The sequence below is a fragment of the Montipora capricornis genome, chromosome 14 (genome assembly GCF_036669925.1).
Source record: "Montipora capricornis isolate CH-2021 chromosome 14, ASM3666992v2, whole genome shotgun sequence".
NCBI lineage: Eukaryota > Metazoa > Cnidaria > Anthozoa > Scleractinia > Acroporidae > Montipora > Montipora capricornis.
Window position 1 is genome coordinate 1,800,001 of NC_090896.1, and position 12,500 is coordinate 1,812,500.

General features: G+C 40.9%; 1 protein-coding gene across 3 annotated transcripts in view; it reads right to left on the bottom strand.

The window, feature by feature from the left end:
* LOC138033809 (protein adenylyltransferase SelO-like) overlaps positions 1–12,500 on the bottom strand; it is a 33,712-nt gene that overhangs the window by 16,547 nt on the left and 4,665 nt on the right. For all 3 annotated transcript variants that reach the window (XM_068881648.1, XM_068881650.1, XM_068881649.1), the window contains exons 3-6: positions 6,941–6,997; positions 4,434–4,600; positions 3,622–3,709; positions 671–737 (exon numbers count right to left, since the gene is read on the bottom strand). In XM_068881648.1, the coding sequence (XP_068737749.1) occupies positions 671–737; positions 3,622–3,709; positions 4,434–4,600; positions 6,941–6,997 (379 nt within the window). The remainder of the gene's footprint in view (positions 1–670; positions 738–3,621; positions 3,710–4,433; positions 4,601–6,940; positions 6,998–12,500) is intronic.

Below are 12,500 nucleotides of genomic sequence, written 5' to 3' on the forward strand. Positions count from 1 at the left end.
AAGAACTTTGAACCAATCACTGAGTGAAGTAATGCAAGACCAGTGCAATTCGCTGATTACTTTCGACACTAAATTGAAAACCGCTCTAATAATAATAATAATAATAATAATAATAATAATAATAATAATAATACCTCATTCATCAGTCACTTCACGAGAACACAAGAGCCCGACAAATTGACTTGCTCTCAACTGAGTGGCTTCATACCTCAGTTGGTGAGTATTGCACCAGAATCGCAGAGGTCATGGGTTCGAATACCGTTTGAAGCAGCCTGAATTTTTCAGGTTTCTACTATAAGTGACTATTGCGGTAATTGCTTGAATTAGAGACGTTTTCAATTGAGTGTCGAAAGTAACCAAAGAATTGCATTGGTTTTGCATTACTTCACTCAGTGATTGGTTCAAAGTTCTCGTGCCATTTTTACAACCAATCAGAAGTGAAAGCAAAATCAATCATGGCTCGCGCGTGCACATTTTCCCGCGCTTTGCGTCGGCTACGTGTAATTACTTCGAGTTTTGATTCGTTTACTGGATTGTCTTCTTCAACAACAACAACAAAGCCAAAGTAATTACTTGGTTTTGGTTTTAAGACATTCGAAACTCGCTCTAAGTGCGTGGATCACTTTTACCTTACGTTCATAATAATACTTCAAACCAAATAAATCCTCACCAGATATTTTGTGGTCTCTTTCGCTACTTCTGGAAAATGTTCTTTCATAATAAAATCCACGACTTTCCTAAAAATAAAAATAAAAAAAAAACAGGAGAAAGGGTTACTATCTTATATGGTGCTACAAGATCATTTTTATCGGTTATTTAGCTGAGTAAGAATGCTCTACTAATTGGGGGGGGGGGGGGGGGAAACTACAAATTAACTGAAATCAGAACAAATCAAATCAAATGATCAAATGTTGGTTTTCGAGGAGAGGGGAAAACCAGAGTACCCAGGAAAAAACCTCTCAAAGTAGAGAACCAACAAACGTAACCCACTATCTTCAAAACGATAACTCGCACTTATTACTCCTACAGAAATTGTCTCCATGATTAACTAGCATATATATTTAGGCATGCCTGAAAGAGGAGCTCCTCCATTATTTATTTGTGTCTTTGTTTATATCTTCATAACCAGTCTGCTTACCGGCATACGACCAGTCCGGCCCGCTCATCAGCAACTCTAAATTAGTCTATTTCTTCATGCTCTTTCTTGCTCTTTTCAACCTTTCCCGTCACCATTATTCCACCTGTTTTCTCGTGCTTAAGCTTGCTATTTCTTTCGCTGCTCGTCACTGTATTTCCTCTCTTTACTTGTTCTCTTTCTTGCTCTCTCTCTCTTCCTCTCATTGTCATATTTTCGCTTGCTTTCGAATGTTCTCAGTCGCTCTCTTTCACGTTACTCGTCGCCTGCTTATTGTTTTTCTTTCGTCTGTCTTTCTCTTCTTTACTCGTCGTACGACATATGAAAAAATACTTGGCTTTTTTTTGCCTGTCTTTAAAAATTTTTCTTGCTTTACTACAACGAAGTGTCAACTATAGTACGCTGGCCATTCAACCTCCCGCCAAAAACGCGGTGTTCCAGCCCATACAATTTCCCGCCAAAAAAGGCGGGGTTTCTGCAGTGCGACATTTCGGGTATTGGCTTGCGTGAACAGTTGAAAATAGGACGGACGCCGGATGGTCGTAAAACGACGTCATCGATGGGTAATCATATTCTCTTATCCATGGTGCTCCGCGTTCGCGCCTTCAGCGCACAGAGCTTACTAGGGGCCCGTTTCTCGAAAGTCTTGAAACTTTACGGGCCACTTTCGGGTGTCACAATTCCCGGCTTTTGCATCTTAAGAACGGAGAGGATTTAAGTCGTCAAACTTCACAGTCCTTTTGCTTTTTTTTACCTTAACGGCATGTTAAAAGATCGGCTTTCCAAAACTAGCGGTTAGCAGTTTCACAAATGGCTTTTCGGACCCGAAAAGTTTTCGGGACTTTCGAGAAACGGGCCCCAGGATTACAAAAAACAAACAAGAAAACAAACAAATGAGATTATGGGGACAATCATTTCACGCCTGATATCAAGAAACAATTAATTTTTCTTCAACCTTGTGCTAGTGCCTACCGCACAAGTATCGAAGGATGTAGAAATTAGGGATTTCAAGAGCACGACGACGGCTACGGCTACGGCATCGGCAAAGACAGGAACCCATGACCCGGAGCCTACAACTCTACTGTGTTCGTGTAACGGCGTTTTCAGACACCGATTTATTTTTAAATTGAATTTCCCGCGAATGAGACTCCCACAGGAGCCCGATGACCAAGTACAAGAAATTAAGCTGACGTCATAGGGTCACCGAACCGGAACTGCCTTTGTTTTTTGACCTAATTCGCGGGAAGGGCAAGTCTAAAAACAAACCTACTTGTGAAAACGCCGTTTCACAGACGCTGCATGGAAGTTGAATGGGGAAAATGTGGGTCGTGCAGTGAGCATGCGACACGCATTTTGGTACATTACTACGCAGTGGTCAGCAAGACAACAACGTAATATAACCAAAGTTGTATAATTACATAGGTGATTATTGAAAATTCTCTGCGCTGATTGGTTGCCGATGGGGTGATTATTACGCGATAATCATCTAAGCGGTTTTTCAAAATGGCCGCAAGTCGTTTTGTCGAGGTGACAGACGAAGAAAAAAAAAAGAAAGAAAGGAACTGTATTTAAGTGTCTAAGCTTCTAGCGCCGTAGAGCACTAATCGGGGACACTGTAAATTGAAATTAAGAAGTTAACGCAAATCAAATCAAATGTTGGTTTTTGAGGGGAGGGGAAAACCGGAGCACCCGGAGAAAAACCTCTCGGTGCAGAGTAGAGAACCAACAAACTCAACCCACATATGACGTCGAGTCTGGGAATCGAACCCGGGCCACATTGATGGGAGCGAGTGCTCTCCCCACTGCGCCATCCCTGCACTCCTAATAATCACCGATGTAATTATATTAAAACAATTATTCACCGATATTCACCTCGCCTTCGGCGAATAATTGTTAATTAACTTTTTTAACAACGTGAATCTACAGAGAATCTTTCATTCTGTATACCCTTTCTTGAAAATCCGTCCCTACCAATCCAGTTTTAGGCTTCGCACATATTGTACAATCTGGACAAGATGGAATAATCAATGAATACATCGATAACGCAAAGTTTTATTTTAAAATAACTTTTTGGTTTCCGTAGCCATCTTCGTTTCTTAAACTCCCTATTTATTTAATTATATTGTAAACGTATACCCATTCACACCAACAAGACATGTTTAATTAAAATGGGTTTTAGAACAAAGAACATCAGTATCAGAAAAATGTAGGACTGGTTTTTATATGAGATTCAGGTGAGTTAAAAAAAATGCGCTAATCTTGTAGTCGACAAAACCAGTATTTGTGATTTAAAAAGAAAACACTTTGAAACCGTGTTTAATTAAAAATCTTCAAAACATGGTTAAGGTCTAGTGTGTACGGGGTATTAGTCTACGAAAGAAAACGGTGGCTTCTCCCTTGACGACATGGAGTAATTAGCACCGCGTATGTGTGTAAGGAAAAGTTAACTGCTCTTAGCATTAGTGCAATATTATATAAAGGCTTACTTGAGATTGCCGTATTCATTATTGCTTGTTAGGATTTCCAGCGATCCAAATCTGAACCAAGATTTTGCCAAACGCAGCACAACTGCAGCTGGGAGTGGAAAACAAGAGCATTAAAACCAGTTTCGCGTTCTGCATTTGTTTTTTTAAACACGCAAGGTACGGTAGTTTGAGAAAACCGCGCCCGTTAGCAAAAGATTAACTGGAGACTGTCTTGTCAAAGTGAAAAGGTCTCTGTGACAAACACCATCTCTTTCAACAAGCACATTAAGGGTGCGTTCACCTCATGGGCTATTGACCCGTAGCCCGCAAGGGCTACAGGTCTAATCGTTAATTAGATAACTACCTTCTCTATAACACCAGTTGGAATCTCCAACGATTGAGCTACAAGAACTTCTCATGACTAGTAGCTCGCTTAACTAGGTTCTTAGAAATGTGTCCAACTAATACTGTGGGCTCAACTATGTGAACATCATTCAACATCAGATAAGAGAGTATGATAGCAGTGCTGTTGAATGTACCCATGTGAGAAGTGATGTACATGAAGTCAAGTGGTCACTTAGCTATAGAAGTTTGTTGGTTCGATTTCTGCCTGGAACTGTAAACTGTTTTTCAGTTATTCCCTTACAAATTGCCAAGTAACCATTGCATCATTTCTTGCACAAATACATTCATTGCTGTTACCAGATTACATGTGCTTAGATATGTGGATTGCAATCATTATAGTTCACGACTTTCCCAAAGTGCTCTATCGTTCGTACTAAACTGAAAATCACCAGCCAAAACATGAAATAATAGAACACCGCACTGCACACCTTTTTCTTGCATGGGATGTCCATCGTAAAACTGATCTCTCCATACAAGATCATTGCTCACAACAATTGCAGCAGCTCGACTTGTGGGTACACCTAGATGGAACATGACTTCACTGGCAAGAAATTCCCTCACAGATGATCTTAGGACAGCTCGACCATCACCATGTCTACAAAAAAACTACTTCATGTCACAAAATAATGATTTGAACACCATAGAAAGGCACAATATTTTTTTTTTTAAGGCCACAAATCTCATGATATAAACATCTTTATTTGCAAAGTAATGTCCAAAGATGCTCATCTAGTGGGCTCACTTGGAAAATAACTTGTTTAAAAGGACAAAATATTATCAAATAAGCCATAGAAGATAAAAACAGAAACTTATAATTGAAAAATAATATAATAATCAGTTTAATTCCTCTTTTTGTAGCTTAACAGCTAAATTACAAGAGTGGTCAAAGCACTAATCATATACATTATTATGAAACATTTTACTAGGAATATCTTTTTGTAATAAACTTGTTGAGACGGTTAGTAGAGGCCATGGCGAGATCCTCTCTGATGGTGCCTGAACGTAGATTATATCCATGGAACACTAGGACACCGGTGTCCCGAACTCTCTGGATAAACTCAGTGCATGCTGCGGCACGCCGATCCGAGAGAGTACGAAGACCACAGTGCACAAGTGCGTCCCTGTAGGGAAGCCCAGGAAAGATTATCTCTAAGGCATTTTTCTGCACACCCTCAATTAGGAGGCTAAGATAATCCGGTAAATTTGCCCAACCTGGGGAGGCATACTCCAACACTGAACGGATCAGGCTGGAGTACAACAGAACTAAATCCCCTTCCATCACACCTAACTTCTTCAAACAACGCAGTGTGTACAGGCGTTTGCGCGCTCTCTGAACAATGTACTCGCAGAGCGTGCTCCAGCATAAAGAACGCCAAAAGTTGGATCCCCCCTTGATGAGGAAGAGCGTCTATTAGTGTCTATTTGGAATTGGGGTCCTTTATCACAAAATGCTGATTTGGCTGTTTAGTTATACATGTACAAGGTACTTAGAAGCACATGACCTTGAAGCGTTTACATGTAACTCTGGTTCAGAGCTACTGATTTTTGAGTTTAAGAATTTCCTTCTTTGGATGTAACACAGCTCATGCATTTTCCCGCGTGTGCAGCTCCGATAAAAAAATCACAGCTTTGTTCCAAGATTATGAGCTTCTGGTATTATTGAATGATACCAGAAACCCATAACGGTTGAAACATGTAACGGCTCCTGAATATTCAATTTGCTAAGTACCATATTTGGAACAACAAGAGCGAGGGGTTTCCAAATATGGTACTTACCACTGAAACATTCAACCAATCAGTTCGCACTGAATATTTGGAAGCTGTGAACGCGTGTTACATGTTTCAACCCTTATGGGTTTCTGATGATACAAATAGTATAATCTTCCAAATGAGGAAAAATTAACAATGTTGCAGAAAAAAAATCCCTTTTTGTTCATATGCAGTGCCTTGATAGATCTGAGAGATCTCTGGTAATTTGTCATCACAGCACCACAGTTTTAATATCAGTTGCTCCGAGCACAGTAGGTGCTAGCTGGTGCAAATAAAATGACATTAACCCAGGATTACACCTAGCTTGACCACCACTTTTAGCAACAACAACAAAAACGTCAGACCAACCAGACTTACACTGTAAATGTACATGTACATGATTCACGTAAATCAGATCATCAAATGTTGACTTTGCAAAACACAAATGTATAATTATAGTGTTTAAGGTTTGCTGATTCTTGACAAACGTTAGGTTAAAAACTAATGCTCCTACTATTTCTAAGGCCTTTCTTTTAGATGTTGAGCCTTGTTGATCAGGTTTTTCTCTCTGAGTAGTATGCCTTTCCCCTCTCACCAAAAAAAGACATACATGTGTATGAATTTGCTATGTAGTCTAGGGAGGTGGCAGGGTCCAGTGGTTAGGTAGTAAGGAATGCAGTTGGTTAGTGCGCAGCCTTCTGTGCGAGAAATCCCGAGTTTGATCCCTAGTGATCCTTGCTTTGACTTCTTTCCATTCTGTGTAACTTCAGGTAGCTTTAAATGCCCTTAAAACGGAGCACTAATGGATAGAGGGGGGTGAAATGAGCACTCTGTTGGCTTCCTGGGAGATACCCTCCAGAGGGTATTCCAATGTTAAATAAGGTGTACCTTTACCTAGAACATTGGGCTTGCATGTGGTTGCCCCGGGTTAAACTCCTGTTCTGTTTCAGGTTGTCCCGGATTCAACTCTACCACGCTTCATAAATATATACCGGAAACCAATTGCTTGCCTCCTGCCAGTTGAGGTTCTTAATCATATTTCTGGGCAGTTTGAATTGCTTCTTTCAGATTCTTAAAAGTGGGGTGCCTGTGAACTAGCCTGCTAGTTCACACAGTTGTGCTCAACTACAAAACAAAAATTTGCCCATTTAGCCAACTACAAATGTATTACACTGAATATCTTTACCTGGAGTAAGGTGTTCTTCCTGAGCCCTTCAACTGAAGCTCCCACTTCTCACCATTTCTAAAATAAAATAGTTGTAGGTAAGGGCTAATTCTGACAGTTTCGTTCCTTTACGTCAACGAATTGCATCAATCAGTCTCTCTCCATGACCACCCACATCTACAATTTGCTCTCACAAAAGAGTTATTAACGCTTGAAATGTCAGCTAACAAATGTTTCTTATGGGGGTTAATTTTCAAGCAGGTACCATTGGGGCAAAATCCTATGCCTTTTTTAATGTCATTTTTGACAGACCCTTACATGACTGCAATGTCACAAAGCTACAATAGTGAGGGGTCTCAATACCTTTTGAGGTACAGTAGATGCCTTGGCTAATCGATGTAAGCGGCAGTCACTCAAGATTGCCTTTTAGACGGGTTTGAGTGAAAATCAAGGCAGAGTACGTAGCCAGCGGTAAGAGGCAAATCTCTGACAACATAGACAGCGGTATACTGCCAGTGACCCGCTTCTAAATGAAACCCCTAAATAGCATAAGGAACATGTGCTCATTGCAACATTCAGAATGGCAGTAGTTCTCAAAGAGGTAAAACTACGGTAATACACACAACTCTTGTTTGGGCAAAAAGGTTGCCTTATTTTGCGACAAACATGAAATACCAATTTTAGTGTCTCAGTCGGTGTGTGTGCACGTATAACTGTTTAGCTGTAATAACCTCCTATTATTGTATTTTCTTCAATGTGTATACAGTGAAATTTAAAATGGAGGGGGGGGGGGGAAAGGAAATTAGTGTCTCCAAAATATGAAAAGGCTATTATATGAAGCGTGATCAACACCACACCCTCCCCCCACCACCCTTATTTTTCCTGGCCCCAGTAGTAAGAAGAGTGTATGCTGTCCTTATCTGGCACATACTGTAGTGATCAGATGGATTAGGCCAGTGTACACCTCTTTAAAAACTTGGACTAAGTCACTTCAAACCGTAGAAGTGTGGGGAGCAGGGAATTGGAAAATAGGTGGGAGCACTTGCCTTCCAACAAATGCATCCCAGTTTCATCCCCAGACTCAGCGTCAGATGTGGATTGACTTTGGTGGTTATCCATTCTGCTCCGAGAGCTTTTCCTCTGGGTACTCCGGTTTTCCCCTCTTCACAAAAACCAATGTTTGATTTGATTTCTATAATTATGCAGTGTGCCCAATTATTGCCCCACCACTAGAAGACTTGATACTTATTATAAATAAAGTTCAACATAATCATCATAATCATCATCTCTCATAACTTGAGTGAATCTTGTTTCTTATTTCCAGTCATAAATCACTTTCAACTCAAACACAATAATAAATAATAATAATAATAATAATAATAATCATAATCATAATTATAATAATGATAATAATAATAATAATAATAATAATAATAATAACTATTATTATACAGGGCTTGAAATTGCGACCAATACAGTTGCATCTGTGACTACAATATCTGGAGAAGTCGCAAATTTGCACTTGTTTTCACCTTCGCCCTTTCAAAGCAAAAGGGTAATAGCAGTTGCCACTAGTTGCTGTTACTTCTGCTAAAATAAATAAAGAAATAGCAAAATTATTTTGTTTCTCACTGTGAATTTTCTTTCAATCGGTAGAAACCATAATTGTAGCATAACTTAGCTCTGATGTTACATGCACAACTCCATTCCTTTGCCATTATTCGCCATTTTCAGCGGTTTCTTTACACACAAGTATTGCTAAACCGCTGAGAACACAATGCAGAGCAATGATTTTGCGACTAAATTTTTGTATCTTATCGTAAAATTGCCAATGGATTTTTTCATTAATTTCAAGCCCTGTATTATTTAAACTCATTGGCAAGATGAGCTAGGGGTTAGGCACCTGAAAGAGTTATGATGGACGCACATGTCCTCACACAACAAGGGGGAGACATGGTAAGCCTACCACAGTCCACCACCAGTCAGTAGAATACTTAGGGGGCTTCTCCAAATTTCGGAAGGTCAAATTTTGGATTGTTCAGAAGTCATATAGGAAACTCAATTGCAACTTTTGAAATTTTGAAACATGAACTGCTTCTTGAAGTCTGTGTCACGCAAGATCTACGACCCCATTTAGGAATATATGAAATTACCCTCCAGGTGAAAAGGATGCTTAACTAACTAGTCAGCATTTCAAGGGCGTTTGTGTTTAAAACATGTTTAAAATTGTTTGAAACATGTTTGAAACGTTGCTGTTTGATGGAGTTTGAAAATCTGTAGAAGGTGTTTATCAGTGTTTGAAAAACAATCCTGTGTTACATCTGTCAACAACTCACATTATCATGACTGCAGAAGTAAATTCCTATGAAAAGGTCGCTGCACCTTTTGGGCACTTTAGGGAAAATGCGATCGTTGAAATCATCTATGCACTGTTTTTGTCATTCCAGTTGCATTGAAATGTTCAAAGTTATCTTTGAAAAATATTGACTCGCACCTGCATCGAGAGCGATATTGATCGAAGAACCAACAGTTATTCTTTTTTAATACCATACAAAATCAACTAAAATGATAAGTTCAAAAAGTTTTTGTTCTGATTCTTTATGGAATATTAAAGAGTGAGAAACTTTTAATGGTCGAATGCTCGCAGGCTGTATTTTTGAATGAAAACCCATTTGTGGGAACACATGTCACGATTGCTTCAAACGCATGACAGGCATCATGTTTTTTTCAGTCGAGTAGCAGTTCACGCAAGCTGGTAATTTTAAAATGTCAAATATCACGAATTTTTCGCTGTTTTCCGAAACCTCGACAGTATGTTTTGCAATATTAAAAGCCCTAAAATATTAAAACTGTGCAGCCGAAACGGGTTAATACGCCCGTTGTTTTGTCGCACGCTGACTGATCAAGATACATTCAAAGGTTAATGTTGGGATGCGGCCGGACAGCAAATGACCGAAATGTGTTTCACGGTGTATTAAACTGGCAAACATAGTCGTTTATCAAACATTACGTTAAAGAATTGGCAAGTACATGTAAATCCACGGACGTTTTGCGCTTCACCTTTAAGTTTGGTTTCCAAGGTATTTAGAGTCATATTCAGTCATTTTTGTTGTTGTTGAGATGTTGAAGTTAAAAATAGAAACAACAGGAGCATAAATTGGAGAAATATGTGCACACAAAGATTATGATCTGCGAGATCGAAGGTCCGTACGCTTATACTAAATCCACTCATTTATAAAAACATTGCGTGCCGATATACCATGATTCTAATCAAATCGGAAATTCTTGAGTCAGACACAAGCAGCTATCGGAATCGGAAAATGCCGATAGCGACATCGGAAACCAAAATTTCCAATATTAATTTGGAGAAGCTCCCTTACCATTCCATCCCTGCCAGAGGGAGAGGTAGGTGGGAGCAAAAAGATGAGCCAAAAAGCACAGCTGAAAGATTTGTAATGATCTGCAATGTTGAGCAAGTAAACGCCTGTGCAGCATGCAAAGGGTGCCCCCCAATAGCTTTAGTTTGTAACACTGCTGGCCAGCAAGATGAGCTTGGGCTTAGGTGCCTGAAAGAGCTATGATGTACGCGCATGTCCACACACAACTAGGGGGGACACATGTAAGCCTACCACAGTTCACCACCAATCCAGAACTGGTGCCTGTGGTACCCAAGGAACAGTGGTAGAGAGACCATGGAACCCCAGACTCCCAAAAACAAACCAGGCACCACACCTCACCAAAAGCAACTAAATAAACATACCTAAAACCGTCATGCAAGGTGTGGCAAAAACTTGGCCAAAGCCTCTGAAGGTGAGTGAATGTACAGCAGTTGATAGGCATAGCTAGTCCAACATCCCAGCTTCTAAATGACGTGATCCGGAATGCCATTCCTGGCTGCAACTTGAACCCCCTTAATGCCTCAAACCGCACGCTGGAGTCAATGACAATCAGACAAAGGATCTGGAAAGCCTTGTTCGATGTGCAAGGATCTTACTGCTGATAAATACACCTTGATGGATGTGAACAAGGAATGTGCCAAACAGACACAGTGTCCATTCATCCGCAGGGCAGGGGGAACCAGAAGAATGTAGTTTGCCAAGTTGCTGACAGAAGCTAAATAAACTTGTTCTGTGCTGTGGTGTAGGATCTTTAGGTTGACGCTAAACCATGGGTAAGGAAGGTCCTGCATTGCATTTCGAGAGAGGAGAGGTCAAGGTGGAGAGGAGCCACTCTGAAATAAGGGTGGGAGAGGGCAGAGTACTCAGGGTCAGCTGCGGGAACTCCTGCCAATTAAAGTGAGACAGTGCATCAGCAATAGAATTATGAACTCCTGGGATGTGCTAAGCAGCAAAAGTAAAGTGAAAACAGGCAGCACACAGCAGAAAATGTCGCACTAAGTGCATCCGTTTGGGCACCCTTGACGTCCTGGCATTGAGGATAGATATGACAGCCTCATTGTCAGAATGGAGGAGAATGTGCTTCTGGAACCATCCCAACTCCCAAACACTTGCTGCAATAACCAAAGGAAACAGCTCATTGTAAGCAATCAAGAGGGGGACTTGTTCACTAGTCCACACGCCGTTAAACCACTGAGTCTGGTAGTACGCCCCAAAACCCCCTGTCCCCGCAGTGTCAGAGGCCACTTCTAGATCCACAGTGGGGGACAAAGCGGAAAACTGATGCCACCATTGCAAATCTAACTTCAACTCTTTATTCAGGCGGATTGGATGATCTCTCCACCGGAAACAACTGAGCAGGTCAATTACGTGTCTGATGAAAGTCCTGCCCAGCCACACATCCTTAGTGGCATGTGCAAATGACCTAACAAAGACTGAAACTGCTGCCTATTACACCAGCGCCGACAGCCGCCGAGACACCCAGGATTTTGTCAACTGTCGTAAGGACTAGCCCTCAACGAGCTGTTTGCGTGACAGAGTCCAAAATTAATGAATGACAAGTACAACCAACGACGTAGACGGGCTTCCCACTTTTTGAGATGGAGCGGCAGACCCAGATCCTTGCACACCTCCTACGCAGTAGACAAATACTGGGAACAAATGGGTGAAGCGCAAGAACCAGCTAAAATAAAATCATCTAGGTGACGTGCTAAGTCAGGAACATTGTAATTATGAATGATAATCCATCCCAAAAGGGAAGCTACCGAGTTGAAAATGAAAGGAGCAGAGCGCAAGCCAAAGGGAACATCAAGTAGAGGAAAAAACCGGTGGATGGGTTGATGGGAATGTTATGGTAAGCCGCCTCCATGTTGAACTTAATGCCATGAAAGGACCACAGCCATACAGTAATTGGCAACCATGCGGATGATGTCATCCATGTGAATAAATTGTAAAGAAAATTGCTCAAGGTCAATTGCATCATTAACGCTAGTTCATGTGACAGAGTTGGCATTGGCAAGCCTTCAAGTTTGAAATAATTATTGTTCAATTTGTTGTCAAAGTCTGAGAAAAAAATCATTAACGCTAGCCCCTCCTGGGGAGGACAAGTCAACTATAAGCCTCCACTTGCCTGGTTGACCTTTCTTGGGAATAACCCCAAAGCTACTGATGTGCAGGGGCTGCAG